The sequence below is a fragment of the Perca fluviatilis genome, chromosome 7 (assembly GCF_010015445.1).
Source record: "Perca fluviatilis chromosome 7, GENO_Pfluv_1.0, whole genome shotgun sequence".
Taxonomy (NCBI): domain Eukaryota; kingdom Metazoa; phylum Chordata; class Actinopteri; order Perciformes; family Percidae; genus Perca; species Perca fluviatilis.
This window is the reverse complement of record NC_053118.1, coordinates 31,706,070-31,729,170: the sequence shown is the minus strand read 5'-3', so window position 1 is coordinate 31,729,170 and position 23,101 is coordinate 31,706,070. Positions and strand designations below refer to the sequence as shown.

The 23,101-nt window shown below is 40.5% G+C and overlaps 1 protein-coding gene across 4 annotated transcripts in view; it reads left to right on the top strand.

The window, feature by feature from the left end:
- The first annotated feature begins 4,555 nt into the window (after window positions 1-4,555).
- The window catches only part of LOC120562591 (diacylglycerol kinase beta-like), a 61,631-nt gene continuing 43,085 nt past the window's right edge, over window positions 4,556-23,101 (top strand). For 3 of the 4 annotated variants that reach the window (XM_039806384.1, XM_039806385.1, XM_039806382.1), the window contains exons 1-2: window positions 18,354-18,701; window positions 21,410-21,549. In XM_039806384.1, coding sequence (XP_039662318.1) covers window positions 21,480-21,549 — 70 coding nt within the window. In that variant the 5' untranslated portion in view covers window positions 18,354-18,701; window positions 21,410-21,479. Of the gene's footprint in view, window positions 4,725-18,353; window positions 18,702-21,409; window positions 21,550-23,101 lie in introns of those variants that run through there. The other variant, XM_039806383.1, reaches the window with a different exon arrangement.

Here is a 23,101-nt window from a genome sequence, read left to right as displayed (position 1 = left end):
AAATACAATTCTATGTAATTTATGTATATTTTAATATAAAGTATTGAGTGTGAGATCGCTCTCCACACAAAGCATCACAGCGTCTTACAGAATGCACCTAAATACAGTGGGAAAAAAACTGCAAGGTGATGTACAGTAAAAATATAAATAAGATGATTTTGTGGAAATATGGAAAAGCTGTTTAAATGTTTTTACTTTGCAAAATTTTATAATGTAAAATTTATAGTTTAGAGAAAATCCCGCACACTGACCATTACGCAAGCAATAATTTATTAAGAAGAAAAACACAACGTTTTGGTCTCAGACCTGAAACGTTGTATTTTTCTTCTTAATAAATTATTGCTTGCATAATGGTCAGTGTGCGGGATTTTCTCTAAACTTTTTGATCTGCTACTTTTGATCATATCCTACACACCTGCCCGACAAAAGAAGTGTGCAAAAAAGCTTTCCTACGTTATAATGTAAAATGTAAAAATATGTATATCAATGTGACCTATAGTAATCATTATGAAAACATTGCATTATGCAGAATATATGTGAATATTCATGATGTGTCTTATTAACAGGTCAACAGATGGCATCACTCTACTGTACATATGTGCAGCACACTCATGGTGATTTCAGAAATACCAGACATCTTATCAAATGTGTTCACTTGGCAGATGCTCATAACATCTGTGAAGAACAGTCCACAGAATGAGATAATTTGTATATGTTTGCCATTTAAATAAAAACAAGTAAAAAAGATATCACATCCACAAAATACAATCCTGTGGCCAGGTTAGCTCAGTTGGTAGAGCAAGCGCACATATATAGAGGTGTACTCCTCAACGCAGTGGCTGTGGGTTTGACTCCGACCTGCAGCCCTTTGCTGCATGTCATTCCCCTTCTCTCTCCCTTTTCATCTGTCATGTCTGACCTTCTGCTGGCATATGGCATCGAAATTGAAGATTTAATAGTATTGCCGCAGAATCCTTTATTATCAGACCATTTTTTAAAGGTCCCATGACATGGTGCTCTTTGGATGCTTTTATATAGACCTTAGTGGTCCCCTAATACTGTATCTGAAGTCTCTTTTATATAGACCTTAGTGGTCCCCTAATACTATATCTGAAGTTTCTTTTAAATAAACCTTAGTGGTCTCCTAATACTGTATCTGAAGTCTCTTTTATATAGACCTTAGTGGTCCCCTAATACTGTATCTGAAGTCTCTTTTATATAGACCTTCCCCTAATACTGTATCTGAAGTCTCTTTTATATAGACCTTAGTGGTCCCCTAATACTGTATCTGAAGTCTCTTTTATATAGACCTTAGTGGTCCCCTAATACTATATCTGAAGTTTCTTTTAAATAAACCTTAGTGGTCTCCTAATACTGTATCTGAAGTCTCTTTTATATAGACCTTAGTGGTCCCCTAATACTGTATCTGAAGTCTCTTTTATATAGACCTTCCCCTAATACTGTATCTGAAGTCTCTTTTATATAGACCTTAGTGGTCCCCTAATACTGTATCTGAAGTCTCTTTTATATAGACCTTAGTGGTCCCCTAATACTGTATCTGAAGTCTCTTTCCCGAAATTCAGCCTTGGCGCAGAATTACAGCCACTAGAGCCAGTCCCACAATGAGCTTTCCTTAGTATGTGCCATTTCTGTTTCTGTAGCTATTGAGGAGGAGAGAGGGGGGGGGGTGCAAGGTGGAGGGTGGGGGTGTGGCCTTGACCAGCTGCCACTTTGCTCTTTGAAAGCCATGATGTCTCTCTCTCATGGGTGGGCCAAATTCTCTGGGCGGGCAAAGCAGAGAAAGGGGAGGTAATCTTGCTCCTTATGACCTCATAAGGAGAAGATTCCAGATCGGCCCATCTGAGCTTTCATTTTCTCAAAGGCAGAGCAGGATACCCAGGGCTCGGTTTACACCTATCACCATTTCTAGCCACTGGGGGACCATAGGCAGGCTGGGGGAACTCATATTATTGTTAAAAAAACTCATAAAGTGAAATTTTCATGCCATGGGACCTTTAATAACGTTCAAATTCTTACTACCCGACTATACAAAATTAGATAAAAGCTTCTACACTAGATGCCTATCTGACAGTGCTATAGCTAAATTTAAGGAAGCTATTCCAACAGCATTGAACTCAATGTCATGCTTTAATATAACAGAGGACCTTTATGTTAACTTTAGTCCCTCCCAAATTGATAATTTTGTGACGGTGCTACGGACTCTGTTGCTCCCCTCAAAAAGAAGATGACGAAGCAAAGGAAACTAGCACCTTGGTATAACTCCCAAACTCGCAAATTAAAACAAACCTCGCGAAAACTTGAAAGTAAATGGCGTTCTACCAAACTGGAAGAATCCCGTTCAGATTGGCAAGACAGTCTGAAAACCTATAGGAAGGCCCTCAGAAATGCCCGATCAGACTATTACTCATCATTAATAGAACAAAAAAAAAAAAAACCCAATGTTTCTTTTCAGCACTGTAGCCAGGCTGACAGAGACTCACAGCTCTACTGAGCCATCTATTCCTATAGCTCTGAGTAGTGACGACTTCATGAGCTTCTTCAATGATAAAATTATAACAGTTAGAGATAATATTCACTTCTAACGCAGGACCGCTAGAAAGAACGACAAGACCTGACATATACTTAGGGCCCTCTCTTGCACTCAGCGCAATTGCCTTTGTACACCGACGCATGTATCATTCCTATTTTGCACCCGACGCACAGTGGACTTTTCCCTCCACAGACGCACGTCGGTAAATTAGGGAATGTATTTGCGCTTCCGGGGGCGGTTCAGCAAAAGGTGTGGAGGCGTGTTCCGGCGCAAACGTTACCTGGTGCTATTTTGCAGTTTCAGAAAACAATTCCGCCACTGACCAGGAAAAACCTGGTCTAAAGTCAGTGGCGCGTTATTCAGATGCTATTTTAGGGGCTCATGCTTGGCCATAATGTAGCGTGAAAAAGAAAAATATTACTGAAAATGCGCTTTGGGGAATGTGAGATGACGCACTGATTGGTTATTTTCACGTTACGCCCAAACCACACCTAGCAACTTCAGACCAACCCATTTTAGATTTGCGTCGGGCGCAAGAGTCATTTATTCCGCCGGTATCATAGCAACAGCGCCCGAGATCCACCCACAAAGTTACTTGCGTTTCACGTTTGATACTTGCGTTTCAGATCGTTAAAATAGGGCCCTTAGACTGCTTTTACCCTATAGACCTTCAACAACTAATGTTAAAGGTCTCTTCAGCTAAGCCATCTACCTGTCTCTTAGGCTGCTTTCAGGCTGCAGGCAAAAGTGGCCCAAATCCTGATTCAGCATGTTTCCTTGAACTAGGGTGGCACCTAAATCATGGTTGCAGCTGTCCCGGTGGTCCTGCTCCGCACCCTGCTATGCCCTGCTACGCTCTGCAGTGCCCTGCTACGTCCTGCTACGCCTTGCTATGCTCTGCTGTGCCCTGCTACGCCCTGTTATGCCCTGCAGAGCCCTGCTATGCCAGGAACTACTACAACTATTATTTCTGGTCATTTTTCCAGTATCTTTATTGTGACTATTATTGCCATTGTTCATCACACCCCCAACTGGCACCGTCAGACACCGCCTACCAAGAGTCTGGGTCTGTCCGAGGTTTCTTCCTAAAGTGAGTTTTTCCTCGCAACTGTCACACTAAATGCTTGCTCCTGGGGGAATTACTGGAATTGTTGGGTCTTTGTAAATTATAGAGTGTGGTCTAGACCTACTCTATCTGTAAAGTGTCCTGAGATAACTCTTGTTATGATCTGATACTATAAATAAAATTGAATTGAATTGAATTGAATTGAATTGAAAATTGAAATTGAAATTAAAGGCCTATACAATACAATATACAATATCCGTTTGAGTGCGCCTTTCCTACATGGAACTGAAGCAGTTGTATCGCTCTTTTCAAAGCCACCACTCTTTAGACAAAAAAACAGTAATTTTACCTCTCAGAACATGAAAGTTGCTGCCTTGATCGGTTAGTTTGTTTGTTAGTTTTGTAATTTCCTAACCCTTTTAAAACACAGAAGTCACACAATAAGACAAACTAACTAATCGAGGCAGCGGTAGACCAGCAACTCCCTTGTTCTGCAAGGTAAAATTACTGTTTTTGTCAAAGGAGTCTGGTGGTTTTGAAGAGAGCATAGAACAGAGAACAGAGACAAAGGCTTCAGCTCCCTGTCAAAAAGGGCTGTCTGACGGCAAGGTAAAGTGGTGAAAAGATTCTAAATATACCTAACACTTGAACAGATATTGATTTTTTTAATGGTCCTTTTTTTAGGTGGCTAAAATCCATTTAGCTGCTGCCCCAGTCAACAGCAATAAGCTACATTGCTTAGCTTCGGTGTCAGTACTCGTGCCTGCTTCTCCAAACTGGAAGCATGCTGACTGTTATCTACTGTAAGTAATACACTGAGTATGGAAAAGTACCTCATACAAGCCCACTTTAAAAGAACTGAACTATCCCTTTAAAATCCAGCAACTGTTTAAACCGAACACCTGTTGTGACATCACTGATAAGGGTGTGGCCAGACATTCAACATGCTCCGAGCTCAAATGTTTGAAACCATGAGGGTATCACCAAAGAATTTCTAATAAGACCGGCTTTGACTGTATACATAGAAAAATGGAGTAAGAGTTGGAAGTGTTTTCTCCCGCCCAGCTTGTTTCACCAACAGAGAATACCATTAAACGGCATCACGATGTGAGTATCATGACTGAAATTACATTTCTGGTAAGTTTGCTCCTTTGTGTCTTTGCTAGCAGCACTTGCTAATGACATTAGCTATACATGCTAATGAACAGACCAGAGGCAGATTATGTGTTTGCCTGGTGACAGTAACATGTAGAATCTGTCTCATGCTCCTCATGGTTTCAGTATCATAAAGAGCAAGAGCTCACTGTGATTCAGTGTGGACTTGCCCTTCCCATACTCATTTTTTGGTAGGAGAAATTGGGCCTTTTGAATAGAAAAGTTAATTTAAACCACTACTCTAAATTGATGAACACAACATAAAACTTAATTGCAGGTCACCAAAGGATGCTTCCAGCTCATTTGTCTGATGCTCCTAATGGTTTCAGAGACAATAAAGAGAAATGCAGTAGCAGCTTTCTGCTCCGTGTGATTCAGAGTGGATTCAAGGCATAAAGACCTGAAACTTTGGGGAGACATTAGTTCTTCGAATAGCAAGTTAAAGGAGCAGTATGTAGGATTTAGGCGGATTTATTGGCAGAAATGTAATATTATGATATTCATAATTATGTTTTCATTAGTGTATAATCACCTGTAACTAAGAATACTTTTTGTATGATATACAGTTATGGAGTTTAGGGCCTTGCTCAGGGGCTGTTTGGCAGCAAATAGTTTATAGTCAACCGTTCAAAACGTCAACCCGAACAGGGTTATGAGTAGAGTCACAAAAAGAAGCTTATACATTTATCATATTCCAATATCAATTCTGATTGGCTGTTCGTCTGCAATTATTATGAGTTTTCTGTTGCACGACAAAACAACTTTTGTACACGTAAGGTAGACATGTTCCACCAAAACAAGTTCCTTCCCGAGGCTATTTTGCAGAGGCACCGTGGCTCTCTCCGGAGCTTAGCGCCACCCATGACGATTGTGATTGGTTTAAAGAAATGCCAATAAACCAGAGCACGTTTTTCTCCCATCCCGGAATGCTGTGTGGACTTGCAGACCCTCCTCTGCAGCGCTTTGGAGGAAGGTCTGGCAAAGCAAGACTAGATGTAGGATGACACTGTTTACACCTGTATCTGTTAAAGGGGAAAAGTTTGTGCTCATCACAAATCTTAGTTTTAAGGTATAGGCACATGTGGAGCACGTTCACATATGAGCAGGATTTGTGAGATCAACTGCTTTGTACAAAGATCAACATAACATAACATGAGACACAACCATCTTCTAACTGTAAACAAACTGGGAACTCAGATTCTCAGAAGGCGAAGCTCAGGTACTCCTGCTACTTGGGCGGAGTGATTTTGCTTTGCAGCAAACCTTTCTGAGAATATAGTTGTCACTTATTTGGAGCAGTAGGATTGTTGGAACCAGTTACCTGCATGTTCTGTGCTGGGCTGCTACCAGTGGAGCAGTCAGACAGAGTTACAACACACATGGAGATGAGAAGGGTATATATGGACTTATCTAACTCTGGGGGATACGGTGAATAAGCTAAAGTCCCAATAAGTTGGCGTGTTCCCTTAAGCCAGTTGGTGTTCAATATGCAACTTACAAGTGAGATGTGGAAACCTTCAGTGTCCATTCTTAGTGAAGCATTGTGTCCAGTAGTTCAAATTCTAAGACTGCATAGCAGTCGTGCACTTCCAAATACCATTGAAGGCAGGTGCCGGACCCCAATTACTTCTAGAACTAATTACTGTATATTTCAACATAATACTATTGTATTTTACATATTTGATACCAAAAATTGTTTAAAGAAATTAGGATGGCTCTAAAAATACCTAAGGTATGTTTTTTTAAAAGGATAAGTTCAGTCTTTCAAGTCTGGCTTAATACAATTCTCACATTTTTTGGTTGTTGTAATTATTTCTCCTGTTCATACTGACCATTAAGAGATCCTTTCCTAATACACTTCCAGTGTAAGTGATGGGGTACAAAATCCACAGTCATCCCTCTGTGGAGCCCTTTTCTCACACTGGATGCTCAGTTGACTAACCGTATTAACTCCTTGATATTTTCAAACTCATTATCTGCAGTCCATTTATTATACCATGACAATTTTATCTGTGACCTGTTTTTCTAAATCTTCTTTGGCAAAGATTAACAGCACTTCTCTGTGCTGCTCTGCCCATATTCTCTGCTTTTTAATGATCGGTTGGGTTATTGAAGCGATCCAATGAAAGGTTGACAAGCTGACATACAGTATTGATCTAAGTGTGGAAGGATATGGCCTTCACCTTTTACATGAAATCCTGCTAATAGGCAGTGAGGGAATTGTGCCCAGGTCTCGCTTAATGGAACGAGGAGATGTAGCTCAAGAAAGAATCAATGAGACAGTCAGTGTGAATTAAATTGCGCTGTAATATAAAATGGAGCCAAAACAAACCAGCAGTTATTTCATCCTGGGCAGCTTTTTAACAACCTCTGAATCATCTGAAAAAAATTAAATAAAAAGAATAATCATCTTAACATTTCCTCTAATTAACATTGTCACTGTCACATTAGTCTACCGATACTTTCCGACTTCTCTAACCTGTCAGTGGCACTCAGGCCCAAGCCCATTGGTTCCTAACAAAGACAGAATTATTTTCAGCTACAGGCTATAGTAGAGCTGCACGATATGAGGAAAATATGCGTATTTGAATGTCTCAGTTCTGCCTTTCTTCTGCTTTCGGTATTCTGCTAAAACACGGGAAATTGCTTGTTGAATTTAAAAGAAAATCATTTCCAACATTATTTTATTGAACAAATTGAATTGAACATAAAATGCACCACTAAAAAAGAATGAAAAGTTTAGTTTTCTACTGGTACTCAATTTATCTAACTCAAATCTCTAAGTGTCTTTTGCGATATGTCGCAGTCTTTCGTTTCGTTTTATTGTGCAAGTGGATATCGTGATAACGCTAAAAAAAAATCAATATATTGTGCAGCCCTACTATAGAGACCAAAAACATTTTTTTGTACCAGGCTGTAAACATGTTTATTTCTGCTGTAAAATTGGGCATGTCAATGTGAGGGTCTATGGGGATTGACTCCCGTTTGGAGCCAGCCTGAAGTGGCCACTCGAGGACCTGCAGTTTTTGGCACTTCTGCATTGGCTTCTTTTTTAGCAGCGGAGGGTGCCATTTGGTTTTAACTCAACTAATGTGTTCATTGCAGGGGTGCTGTGTGTGATTGATTAATACACATTTGATGCTCTAGTGAGTATTTGGGGCAGCATGTTGGTGTACTGTTTGTGGGATTGAGTCAAAATAAACTACAGTGTGTGTGTGATGATTTTTCTGACTTTCCCTTTAGCGCCACTATGAGTTTCACCTTTGTGATTTTGAGTGAAATGTCTCGGCAACTATTCAGTCTGTAGCTAGTCTGGATCAACAACGGTTTATTTACTGGATAATCGCTGGATGTCCCTTGCCTTTCAGGAAATCGACTTTAAGCTAGAAAGTTACAACCTCAAAATGGCAAGTTTTGATGAAAATTTGGATCATGCAAAAAGGCTGGTATGCTTGTTTCTTTTGGGGAATGGTTGTAAAGATTTACAAGAATGTTTACGTAATTTACTCTCTAACTGGAACATTTTGGGACTGAATAGCGGAGACTTGCTATGGACAAAATACACACTGCAATGCACTGGTAAGAGCAAATTACATTTAACCATGTATGCAGCTAATTTAAATAGCTCACGTTACTGTATTGTGTGACGATTAACTTAATTTAATATTTTATGGCATTTTCTTTTGCGGTGTATATGTTCCACCGAAACAATTTCCTTCCCGAGACTATTTTGCAGCGCCACCATCTTTGCGACCGAAGCTTAACGCCACCCATGATATTTGGTATTGTTTTAAAGAAATGCAAACAACCCAGAGCGTTTTTTTTTTTTATATCCAAAAATGTATGTGTGGTGTAGCCAGACCTATCTCCACACCACTGTAGAGCTGGGTTTTGCAATGCGAGACTAGCATGTAGCTAACCTGCTAAATTAAGATGGTGTACATTGTAAATATCATACCTGGTACACAAACACCATGCCAATTGTCATTGTGAGCATGTTGCCCTGCTAGTGTTAGCATTTAGCTCAAAGTACAGCCTTACAGAGCTGCTAGCATGGCTGTAGACCAGTCTTGTTAATAGTTCTTGGATAACAATGGAGATTTATGGCACAGAGGAATACACTACTAGGCTTTTGATAGACAGGCAGTAATTTTGGTCTTTTCATTAGATTTGTTGACAATAACAAATGTGGAATGTCACCACACAAACACACAACACTCAAATTAGGAATGGAATAGTGTCACTGTCAAGAAGATGATGGAAATTGAAATGAAAGAAAAAATATTCAAAGGCCTCTCTGTTTTCCTTCACACAGAGAGAGACCGAGGAATACGGTGCCTCTGCTGCTCCCCACGAGATGTGAATGAAGACATTCGCATGCCAGTTTGATATCATCACAGCACTTGCGCTAGCGTAAGAATGTGTTCTGCTCACTGGGTCGAGTACAAATCACATCAGCAGTGGTCAGGAAAACCTGCAAACGCCTGAATGAACCAGACAACCACCAATATCACCTTTCATGTGCTTGCGCCTGCTACAATAGTGTAAATGCATGATTGTGCTTCCCCTCATTAGTAAATCTGCTATCAAGTGCATCTACAAGATTTTGATGTGAGGTGTCTTTGAGATAAAAGCTTTTTTAGAGATGTGAATTAGTCATGATGAGTTGGAGGGGCACACTTTTTTAAATCTCCGTTTCATGGTTTATATTTACTTTGATATGTTGTGAATGATCTGCATATAAACACTGATTAAAATAAATTATCTGTCCTTGTGCTCCTGGATCTCAGTGCCGCCTTTGACACCGTTGACCGTCAGATTTTATTGCACAGATTAGAAACATGGGTTGGCCTGTCTGGTCCAGTCTTAAACTGGTTTAGAATTTACCTGCTGGATAGGCAATTCTTTGTGTCCATTGGGGATTTTGTCTCGGTCAGAATGGCCATTATGTGTGGAGTTCCCCAAGATTCAGTTCTTGGACCATTATTGTTTAATCTCTACATGCTCCCACTTGCACATGTTATAAAGAAACACAACATAAATTACCATAACTATGCAGATGATTCACAGCTGGACATATCCTTATTAATTGTATTTATGATATCAATATGTGGATGTCAGAACTTCTTACAACTAAACAAGGATAAAACAGAAATACTTATCTTTGGTGCTAAGGCTCAGAGACAGACAATTGTGGCTCATCTCAGTTCTCTCTCTGGAGAGCAAATGCGAAGCTAGAAATCTGGGTGTAATTTTAGCCAGTGATTTAAATTTTAAGCGTCATATCAATCAAGTCACAAAATCAGTTTTCTACCATCTTAAAAATATTTCTAAATTAAGGGGCTTTCTGACTCTGAAAAAGTGATTCACGCATTTATAACAAGTAGATTAGATTACTGTAACGCTCTGTTCACCGGCGTCCCGAAATCAGCTGTGCAGCGACTAGAATTAATTCAAAATGCGGCTGCACGCGTTCTGACTGGAACAAAGGAGTTTGAACATATTACACCTGTCCTTAGACTTTTACACTGGCTCCCAGTAAAGGCTAGCATTGATTTTAAGGTTCTGCTCCAAGTATATAAAGCTCTCAATGGCCTTGCACCTCAGTATATTAGAGACATGCTCGTTACTTTTACAAAACAATATTATCTCAGGGTACACTTATCCATAGTCTCACCTTGCCAGACCCTCCTCCAAAGCGCGCTAAAGGAGGGTCTGGCAACTACACAGCATAAAACATGCTCTGGTTTAATGGCATTTCTTTCAACCTGTAAAGTCCAACTGAAATCACATTGAGTCGTCCGTCTATGTCGACATGATTTTTTTAAATGTATTGTTACTTCTGAAGTAGAAGATGAAGAAGAAGAAGAAAACAAATGTTTTTTTAAATGTTTTATGATTTCTAGGATTTAATTATACACACATTTTGTTGAGACTCCACAGGTGCCTCGAACACACGCTCATACTGTATCACCACCAAAGCTGACAAGAAAAAGAAAAGAAACCTAAAGAAACACCAGCTACAGAAACTCATACTGCATCAACAGAAATCCCAAAGAAAAGCATATCAGTCCCGCCCCCACCTTGTTTGATTGACAGGCGAGCTCTGGGAAGTGCAGTGCAGCAATGAGCATTTTAGCAGACATTTAGCAGATTATCAATTAAACTTACTTTCATCTTTATTTTAACTCTGTTTAATCTACAGCCCACATGTGGGATTTTATCTTTGGATACACAATTAAACTAACTTCACACACTAGCTAAAACATCTTTTTTTTCCTGTGCTCCTTTTTCCTCCTCTTTTCCTCATTACATGGCAGATGGGAAGAGCAAACAAATGTGATTTGCTCCCTCAGAGCCACAGAATGTTCCAGTGACTCATGCTATGGTAATATAGTCCAACGCTCTGCTCCAACTGTCTGCATGGGGACAGAGGGGAGTCCCACTACACACACATGCATAAATGCATAAATATGGGTACATGCAAGCACACACTAGACAGACATACATGCTGTATGATGCTCTATGATTGCTGCATTACCCTGTATGCTCAACTGTCTGAACCAGTGGATGGTGTGGATGATGGACATAAATTAAGTAATCCATCTTTCATCTGAGAAATGGGTGAAAATCTCGTTATTATAGGTAACTTCTAGGAAAGGCCCACCCTACGAAGCAGCTCGATTGGTTGGGGTTAGGCATTGACCTCGAGTGGTTAAAGGTCCCATGGCATGAAAATGTCACTTTATGAGGTTTTTTAACATTAATATGCGTTCCCCCAGCCTGCCTATGGTCCCCCCAGTGGCTAGAAATGGTGATAGGTGTAAACCGAGCCCTGGGTATCCTGCTCTGCCTTTGAGAAAATGAAAGCTCAGATGGGCCAATCTGGAATGTTGCTCCTTATGATGTCATAAGGAGCAAGGTTACCTCCCCTTTCTCTGCTTTGCCCGCCCAGAGATATTGGCCTGCCCATGAGAAAGAGAGAGACATCATGGCTTTCAAAGCATTGCAGTTGGTCAAGGCCACACCCCCACCCTCCACCTTGCCCCCCTCTCTCCTCCTCAATAGCATTTAAATCTACAGACACAGAAATGGCACATACTAAGGAAAGCTCATTGTGGGAGTGGCTCTAGTGGCTGTAATTCTGCACCAAGGCTGAATTTCGGGAAAGAGACTTCGGATACAGTATTAGGGGACCACTAAGGTCTATATAAAAGAGATTTCAGATACAGTATTAGGGGACCACTAAGGCCTATATAAAAGAGACTTCAGATACAGTATTAGGGGACCACTAAGGTCTATATAAAAGAGACTTCAGATACAGTATTAGGGGACCACTAAGGTCTATATAAAAGAGATTTCAGATACAGTATTAGGGGACCACTAAGGCCTATATAAAAGAGACTTCAGATACAGTATTAGGGGACCACTAAGGTCTATATAAAAGAGACTTCAGATACAGTATTAGGGGACCACTAAGGCCTATATAAAAGAGACTTCAGATACAGTATTAGGGGACCACTAAGGTCTATATAAAAGAGACTTCAGATACAGTATTAGGAGACCACTAAGGCCTATATAAAAGAGACTACAGATACAGTATTAGGGGACCACTAAGGTCTATATAAAAGCATCCAAAGAGCACCATGTCATATGACATTTTAAGGTTAGGATAGCCGATTGGTCAGGGGATAGGACCTGAACAAATCGGGTTACGTTTCCTTACGTAAGCATGGACGCCTGGCCAATAGTAGTGCGTGAATGCCATTGAAGGGCGGGCCTTTCCTAGAAGTTGCCTGGGTTCCATAATAACGCCTCACTGACAAGTATCTTGTATTGTGTATCGTGTGACCAGCAGTTGGCACCAAAGTTGAGAATTTTTTAAATCCTACACACAGTAGCTTTAAGTACAATCTCATCAGTACAACTTAAGTGGTTTCAAATGAATGCAACTTTAGTGTACCAGATCTGAATGCATAAAAAAGTATACTTAGCAAGTTTTGGTTTAGTGTCATGACCAAAGAAACTAAGAGAGGAATCAGAACACTAATTGATCAATCAGTGAGTCCACACATGGTGGCTTTAATCTTCCGCCTCTGACTTACAAATAACATTTTAGATATTATAATGAAACTGTTACTATGTAGGTGAACAGCCTTGGAGCTAACACATTTTCATTAAGATTGAAGGCAGCAGTTAGTCTTTGAGGTTTAATGAAAGTCAAAAATAATGTCAACATGTTTTAAATGTGTTGGTAGTATTTTTTTTTTTTTTTTTTTTTTTATGAAGAAAAAAGGCATTTTGGGAAATGTCCTTTTCATCTCAGCCTACTACAGGGGTGTTTTGGTGTCTGTTTGATCGACAGAGGCTGGCAGGCTGAGCCCCGTCAGGGGAATGAGAGAAAAAGTTAAACTTGTGTTCAAGCCACACCAGCATCTAAATGGACCAAAGGGATATTTTCAGGGACGTTTACATGCGGCAGCTGACCAGCTAAGTAGCCTGCAAACTGACATTAGCAGGCCACTTTTCCCTTGTGAATGTTTGGTGAAAATGGGGGGGTACCATCATGAAACAAAAAAATATCAAATATTAATTTTCTTCATTTATATTTCTTGAAGGATTATGCAGGACATGTGATTTATACAGAAGACAAATGCATTTTAAGTTCAGGTGGACTAAATATTTAAAAAGGACGCTGGCTTAAAGCTTTGCAACGATTTTACTTCCTAACCTTACAAAGTGTCTAGCAGCCTAATCGTAGCCAACCAAAACACATTTCATCCAAAATATATTTCCAAAAGCAAATAATTTGTGTATATGATTGCAGTCGGTGGAGTCTGAGTTGTGTAGGAATATGTGCTTTACCTCAAAATACAAAACATTTGTCTTGTACGTGTAGCAATCTGGAATGAAAATGATTAGTACTCCCAGTACATACAGCACAAGACATTTCCTGGAAATGGTAGAAGCCTACAGGCTACTACTGTATGAAGTGTTTGTACATTGATGTCAGTCTTTCTGTACTCCTGAATGCTCTTTTGCTTTGTCCCCGGGATGTATAGTAACTAAGGGAGACCCAGCTGTCTGTCATCTAGCCAGCATCAGTGGGGTCTTTTCCCCATGGGAAGGAAGACCCAGAGTCAGCCTGTGTGTTGATGCACCGGACAGGGCCTTACATAATGGTCCCATTATGATACATTGTGTTCTACACTAGATTCCACACTCAGGCTGCTATTTATAGCACAGAGGGCTAGTAGTGGGGTAGAATTGATATATGTGCTACGGGCTGCTGTCACAGTCAGGGGGGTCATGGTGGTAACAGAGTTGCCAGCTCTCTTCTGAGCAACCGGGTGATTTGATTGGATCTTGGAAGTTGGATGTTGATTACCATCACAGTGTATTTATTCTACAATCCATCTGCCGCTCACAGGGTTCAGGCTGCGATATGTACTGTATGAGAAGTGCTGTAATCATCAGTGCATTAGTATCAGCTCTGGCTAATGCTTAGGGAGTCAACACTGTGAGATGTAGTAATCATGTTCTGAGGTAATAATCTCTAACATACACAATTTTACATTCCAGTTACACCCAACAGTGCCTGCTCTCTGAAAAACCTTTTCAACTGCCTGAATGACATCAAATGTTGGATGGCAAGAAACTTCCTTCATTTAAATGGAGACAAAACTGAAGTGATCATGTTTTGGCCCTTCGAGCTCTGTCAGCATCCTAACCAATGAGCTTGGGCCCCTTTTTAAAAATCTTAAAGTGTCTTCCTGGACACTTCATTGAATTTGAACTAACAAGTCAGTCGTGTTGTGAAAGGGCAGCTTTTATCAGCTTAGAATGTTAGCCAAATTAAAGCCGTTTTTATCCCACCAGGACCTGGATCCATGGTTATCCATGCTTTTTCACCTCTCGGCTTGATTACTGTAATTCCCTGTATTTTGGGACTGTAACCTGACCCACATGCACAACAAAACCCTCAGAAATACAGAGCGCTGTCTTTTAGGTCATATACAGCACATATTAATATCCCACATGATAAGTGTCTGGTGTCTGAGGGTCATGTTTTATTCCCTAAATGTAGAAAATAAATGTGCAACAGTGGTATAGCAATTAGAAAAAAGTATTCAGATTGTATTTATTTAGACATTCTAAAATATACTGACTGATCTCCATTTATTTTAGGTGTTTGTTATTGTTATACCACTGTACTGTATCTGTCACTAAAATACAGAATTCATTAAAATTGAAAGGCCTTTGCTCATAAATGTTAAAAAATGCTGACAGCCGAACTTAAAATATGATACATAATATAAATCAAAATAGAAGAAAACAAAACATGCCACAAAAAGTAAGCAACATATAAATTATATATAAAATAATGATTATAAAAATTGAACAAATAATCTTGAAGGATGTCTCAATTCCTTAACTGCATCTGGAGGAGAGAGGAGGCTTGACGGAGAAGCTATCAGTGAGGATGCACAAGGATGCAAGTGTATCCTTTTGCAGAAGTACTTTTGGCACTGACGTAGAAAAGACGATATATCATATTTAATTGACGTTGCTTTAAAATGACAGCTCCTGAGCACAGATGTCATTTTGTGAAGTGCTTGTTGCCTCGACTCCTATCTCCTCGTGTTTCTTCCTTAGGAGGTAGACGTGAGGAGGCGAGGAAAGGAATCAAGGATTTTTCAAGAAATGATACGAGGGGATAGTCTTCCTCAGTGGATGGAGTTTGCTCAAGTTAGTCTATATCCTTCGTGTTCCACTTCCGGGATTGCGCCGGTGCTGCAGGAAATTCAGCCTGATGCACACTCCCGTTTCCTTCCGCTTTCTTTGTGTTGAAATTTTAAATTTGGTGGATTTCTGAGGACTATATGGTTAACTGCTCCTCAGATCTCTGCAGGGTAAATCCAGACAGCTAGCTAGACTATCTGTCCAATCTGAGTTTTCTCTCGCACGACTATTTTGCAGGGGCTCTGTGCGGAGTTTAGCACCGCCTATAACGATTCTGATTGGTTGAAAGAAATGCCATTAAACCAGAGCACGTTTTATGCTATGTGGAGTAGCCAGACCCTCCTTCAGCGCGCTTTGGAGGAGGGTCTGGCAAAGCAAGACTATGGATAAGTGTACCCTGAGATAATATTGTTTTGTAAAAGTACGGTTTCAAAGTTCAAGAATAAACCTTAATATTAATCATATCATTTATATTTTAATATTAAAGCTGCACTAGTCAATATTTTCATAATAACAATACTTCAAATGACTACATGTAATGTAAAAGGGGTCACCCGTAATGACAAACGCACAGATAGTTTTCACCCAATCGGCAGTTTCCCTCCGCTTTAAGGAGCAGTTTTGGTGGTGTTTAGCCCAAATGGAGCTCAGCGTAAGTTCTTACGGGAAGACTTCATATTCCTTTTTTCATCAATCCTAATTGATCAGCTGTTTCATGGCATGTCACTTGTCAGTAGTCAATCAGATTCAGCTGTGTCGTTGTTAGTCAAACCAAGCAGTCGGCCATTTGTCACAAGCCTATCACGGCATGACATCCTGTTTTAAATCTGCTCTCTCCCCTGCGGTTGTCAGATGTCGTTTCAGGAATGGAGTGCGTCCCGCCTCCTCCCCTTCAACCACCGGTGGTCTCGCCCACGGCCTCGGGTATCGTCAGCGCTTGGCTATTGATTGGTTCCTATGCACCTTCATCACCACCTCCAGTGTCTGGACTCCATCGGGGGATATGTTTGGGTTTCACTACCCCTTTTATGACATGGTTTCGATGGAGTCCAATCCCCAGAGACTTGTTACATTTTCATGTTTGTCTGTACAATAAATATGTTCATATTTGCAAGGAAGTCTCTGCTGATTGAAATGCCCTGTAATTACCCACTGACAGTCACATGTGAGGGACATGTCAATACTTCAACTCCTCTGCCTCTCTGATACAAATGTAAACTACACATCCAAATGACCTACATGGACAGCTCGGAGGCAGCACTAAAACAAAAACCCACACATGCCCCCCATATCTGGGTCATTGTTTAGTGATCTTTCATTAAACTCAATCCATGCTGAGGCTCGTGGGTCAGATACAGTAAATGGTGGTTCCTGTAGGCGGAGGGCTACGTAAAAGGTGGGAGCAATGTAAAGGTTTCTAAAGGTGGGCTGGTAAATGAATTGAAGACATTAGGTCTGTTCCAGGAAGCAGAATGCTTATAGCTGAGTCCTTTTTATCTTTACAGTCTAGTCTGAAAGGCAGAACAGCAGGGCAGAAAATTGTTATTGAGTAACCTTTATGTCTCCTGCAGAAGGGTTTTGCTGTGACTGTATGCTCTACAAAGCCATTTATATTGTACTGCAGTTTCACTACTGTGGCTGAAGGTGAAATGTCTGGCTCATGATCTTCTAGACAGTAGTCAATGTGGAGAATATTACTTATTTATTTTCAATACTGTCCTCTCCAGAAAATTAATTATTATTTTTTATTTTTTTCAACCAAACAACCAAACATGTTCAAGGTCTAAGGACCGAAACTTATTTCTAAATAATGGTCTATTGCAAATAAATAGGACAGTGTGTGGGGAATTTTCTTTTCTCTCACATATTATGGTGATAAAAGATGTGATTCAGACGACGAAACGTCTCTCAAAACAGTAGTATAAACAGTATATTTACAGTACGGGTGTTTAAATTATTGTGCGGTTATATAATTATTTGTATTGATTTGTTTTCTGTGTTATTGATCTACTTTATGTTAATGTGAACTGTGCTGTAGGTGTGCGCCTTTTTTATTAAAAACTGAGTTGAGTCCAAATTTCTAAAATGCTGTGGGATTCTCATTTTTTCCTTTGTTCTTATTACTTTGCAATTTTTTTAGTCCGTATGATCATTCTGCGTTAACTTGTAAGATTTCTTACATCTCCTGCGATGCTGTGGCTATTGGTGTTAATTTCGTCAGACGAGACTAAATAATGCAGCCAAGGTTTTTGATTCCGATACTGTAAAGATCTAGAACAGAGATGTCTGCACATTTTTATGAATTTTTTGATAAGTGTACAGCATATACAGGTATTTGAGTGTGCATTCTCTGTATAGTGCTTTCAAATCTTCATGTCTTTGCGTCCCCAGAAAACAAGACGGGAAAACTAAATGAAGAATTTGTCACACAACTGCAGCATATTCATCCTCTTTCTCTCTCTATTTGTCCCTATTTGTCATAATTTTCCCTCCGTGTGCTTCAACCCCCCAGCCTCTCCTCCCTCTCTGTCTTCGTCGTTCTCTTTTTCCCGCCTTCTCTCAGGGTAGCCCACAGGTTGCTGCACTTACCGCCTGTCGCGTTGAATGCTAATGCGGCCAGCTGAGGCGTGCCACAGTGACCGGAGTAGTAATGGCTTGAAAGGAGGAGAGAGATGAGAGAGACGGATAGAAAAGAAGAAAGCAAGAAAGCTCAGGACCTTTTTTTTTTTTTTTATTCTTTGGAGGGAGGGGAAGGTGAGGACCTGAGTGATTGGGGGGAGGGATGGAGGGATGTGACGTGAGAGAGCGGGAGTATGGAAAACTGATCATTGCAGGCAGAGCAGTGTTAAGGGTTAATTCTGCTCTCCCTCTTTCCCTCTCTCTCTCTCTCTCTCTACTCCACTCCACTCCACAGTTCCGGCGATGCTGCTCTTACCAGAGAAAAACAAACACAATCCACATACTCATACACTCACATGCAGCGGAGAGGGCTGCTGCTCCTTCGTCTCCTCTTTCATACACAGATACTCTGTCTAATTACAAACAATCCACTTCTGCCTCGCAGTTGACAGAAGACCCGGAGGAGGATACAGCAGGAATGTGACTGAGGCTCTTCATCTGAAAAACATCTGCCCGGAGGACTCCTCCCTCATCCTCTCTTGGTGGTTCCCTCTAGCTCTGCAGAAGGTGAGCTTCATGTTGATGAAACATCTCATTCATGTAGCCGTATGTCGCAGTGGCCACTGCCTACTGTATCTGTGTGTCGTGGCATCAGTGGTGTCTTAGCGCAGGTCTTCTGTCAGTGGGCTGCATAGCGCATGGATCCACGCTGAATATCCTCACTGCATCACCGGAGGACAATGAAACGGATCTGATGACATTTGTGGAAATGGATTTTGATTGTTGAAAGGATGCCCAGCGAGTCTGGGTTGCAGTTAGGCAACACCAGAAAGAGAAAGAGGACAAGGATTACAGCGTAGTGCCCAGCAGGGATATACTGCACACATCAGTGCTGTTTTAAGAAATGGTATCCCTGTGTTGGGATTAGACTCATTGGAGATTTAAGATGAATAACAAGACTTCTATCAGCTCCTTTTTTTCTGCTGTCTGTAAAAAAACATTAAATGAGACCTTGCAGCGTTTGAGTGTTTTTCTAGTTTCAGCTCCAGCAGCAGATCAAAGTTTATGCGAGGGAGGTTGATTCCCACGCACCCAGCGTGTTCACACACAAACACTGGTTGCTGCACATTGTGTTGACTGCTGCTTTCCCTTTACTTTCCCTTTGCTTGTGGTCTACGTTATAATAATAATAATAATAATAATAATAATAATAATAATAATAATAATAATAATAATGATGATGATGCTCCCTTCATAATTTATATAGCTTTTGTTTATGTAATTGCCCTTTCATGCTGTGGTTCTTCAAGGTAAAATGTATAGCCTACCACAAGGGTACAAGTTCCTGCACATGTATTCACACATGGCTACACACACACACACACACACACACACACACACACACACACACACACACACACACACACACACACACACACACACACACACACACACACACGCATACACACAGTCACACATAGACACGAGTCCAAACAAAATTAGATGGATTTAACCTTCACTAAAAAGCACATCAGTGTATATTATTTACATACATGCATTCAAAAACACACATCCGTCCTTCACATGAATGAACATTACCACTTGTTGATGCACAGTATCAGTAATTGGGGCAAACGCTCCACTGGCGATGTAACACACACAACACCCACACAGATGCCTGATCGACATCTTCACAAACATACAATTACTGTACGCGCGCACTCACAAGAGGGAAAACAAGGCCATATAAATTCCAACAGAAGGTTAGGTTGTATAATCTAATTGGTACAGCTCTTATGGTGGCAAATATTAGTGAGGCATGTTAACAATCCTTTTTACATGACGGAGAAACGGTTTCTCCGTCTCAACAGCTACATAATACAAACCTGTAACACAAATTCACTTGATTGATGCTCTTGTATTTTTTCTTTGATAAAGTGCATCATTCTGTCTTAAACATTGGCTGCAAATCTGCTGCTAAAATATTTAGTTTCTCCGTGATGGTCTAAATTTTGTTTTAATAGGTTCAGTCAAAAATGCTCTTCTAGCAGGAACACTTGCAGCTTCTAATTTACCTCCAGTAAAACGCTAGATATAGGACTCGGTTCAATAATATAAGTACGGGCCTGTAAAAAGGCGATTTAGCTTAAACTCGATCGTATTGTCATCATAGCAACCAGTCAGGCTGATGCAAGGTAATTTGGAAAGCAGCACCAACGCAGCTTTGAATGCCCAAATTAGGCTTTTATTTTCACACAGGGACCCTTCCACTTCCCTTCTACTTGTTGCAAACATTTCTATGATGCTTCTATCTGAGCCAATTAGTTGAACGGACATGTTTTAGTTTTCCCCACGAAATGAAACGGGTACTTCACACTCTCATATCTCTTTTCTTATCAATCGCAAATCTCTATGTATACCATAAATGGTCTGGATAGTGTTAGAGGTGCTATAGAAGATTAGATTACTTGAAAAACCAAATGTGAATGGGATGGTGGGTAATATTTCTTTTTTTTTCAGCTGTTGCAATGACATTTCTAATGTGACATTAGAGCGTAGCATTAATATTGCAATTCCTAGGTTTAGGGTTTTATTCTCACTCGAGCAATCAAATCAAATAAACAGTTTAAAAAGTTTTTTATTCTAATTTTAAATACAAAATGTTGCACATACATCTGGACATAAACATAGCCTCTCGATACATAATAATGAATACACGTAAATAAATAAAAAATTTATGTGTATATATAGTCAGTTGTTATTTCCCTCGTTATATTTTTCTCAAACACTTTGCTGACATTTGTTTCCATCTATAAAAAGCTCTCCATCAGTTTCTAATTATGGTAGATGCTGTACTCTGGCTTCATCCTAAACTGGCTGACAAACATGATTGCCTGAAACGTCAAGTCTTTTGCAACTACTCTGAGAAATACGGCGATCAGGATACAAAGGACCATTTGGCCAGCGTTGAGATGACAGCTGCGGAAGAAAAGGCAGGAAACCTGGGAAATATGACATATCGGTGTTATGGGAATTGAGGCAAAATGACATTGTTATATCTTTAATGTAGTGACATACAGTATATCAGTATTGCTGACCTTTTACAATGCAGAAACAACCACAGCTTCTAATTGCAAACCAGCGTCTCCAGCTCCAATCCAGCCACATATTTGGTGCATTTAACGTGCTTTGTCATTTTCACAGCAATTAAGTAAAACGAGATGTCTGCAGCTGTGAATGGGGCAGGCGATCTGATGTCTGCTGTTGTTTTCCAGCGTGTGACGCCCCGCTGTGTGTTGCTGCCCGGGGAATGCTCAGAGGACGGATAAACGAGGTCTGAACACAATGAGCAGCCAGGACAAATGGGTCACACTGACCCCAGCTGAATTCGCCCTGCTACAAGAATACACTCAGTGTGAGTAGTAGAGGTACTCTCTGTTTGTGTCTGACTGTGATAAGGAGCGTCTCTATTTTTCTAGGTGTCTCTCTGTACGTGTGATGTGATCTTGTTATTTAAGAACATTTTAGTTCTTTTCCAGAGGATATGACACGCTAACTACTCCTCTTCTTCTGGATGGCTACATTCTTAAAGCTGCACTAATCAACACAATGGATCAAAACGTCATGTGAAAGTGGTCACTTGTAGTGACAAACCCTACAGAGAATTATCAGATAAATCTGCAGTTCCGCTCAGCTCTACGGAGCGCTTTAGGTTCTTTCAGCTCATTCTTTTGGTTTTGCGGCCCGTTGCGTACCGCGTACTGTTTCTAACTGGTCGGCTCTGTTTCCAGCAGCAGCAGGCAGCTGTTTTTAACAAGAAAACTCCAATAGCCTACACCAGCTGTACGCTATCTGCCAAAACGGTGGAAAACGGCCGCCAGACAAAGTGACAAGTCATTTAAATACTTGTTGTTTCCTCAATTATCACATTTTTATTACGAAATTAACGAGGAGTCTCTGGGCTTGTCGTACAAGTCAGGCCAGATAGTCTTCCTTTGACCTAACTATACTATAATGCTGTAATCTGAATGATAGTATAGTATAGTTGCTGGGGAAATCACACTCCAGCAGCTGCCTCAGGATCTTTACACAAGTTGCTGTCCAGGTGAACATCCTCCATTTTAACACCTGACAGTGAAACATCGCCTACTCTCTCCTTGTGCCGCTTGACCTTTTTTCCTCACGGATTGCCAAGTTCATGTCAAACCACTAAGGGCGTTGACAGCTAAAGCTGATTTTCTCATTTCTCGTCCAGCCTCCAGAATCTTTACTCGTGGGCGGCATTTCTGTAAGTAAAACATGCCCCCAAATGTAATGAAACAGGTATCTGTAACTTTGGGGGGGCGTTGATTGTGTGAATGATCAAATTTTACACGTGTGCACCTGCTCATGAACGGATGGCATCCATCAAGTTGATAAAAGCTTATTTACCACGGTTAGGAGAGTTCGTTGAGTCTGAGTTGGTGCACTCCTACAAGCAAACCTCCAAATAAAGTAAGAGGTTTAGGATAAGATTACAGAAAATATTTTGTATTTCAGACTTTTGCATTGTTGGTTATTTTAGCATCAGATCATTTTCTACTGTTTTCATCGCTGCTTAGTGCCTTTTTTGGTTGCCCTCATTGTGTGGGTCAGGGAATGATTCCTTCATTGTGGAAAAAGGTCAAACTGGATTTGACTTTTCACCTGCAGGATAAAAGAGATATTCAGACTTAGACGAGTAGCTCCTTTCACTGTGTGAGGTTATGTTGTCCTTAAAACAACTCTAAACTCTGGTGGATTTATGAGGACTATGTTTAACTGCTCCTCAGATCTCTGCAGGGTAAATCCAGACAGCTAGCTAGACTATCTCTCCAGTTTTCTGTTGCACAACTTGAACGTACAATGCCAATAAACCAGAGCACGATTTTCTCCCATCACGGAATGCTGTGTGGACTAGCCAGACCGTCCTCCGCAGCACCTTGGAG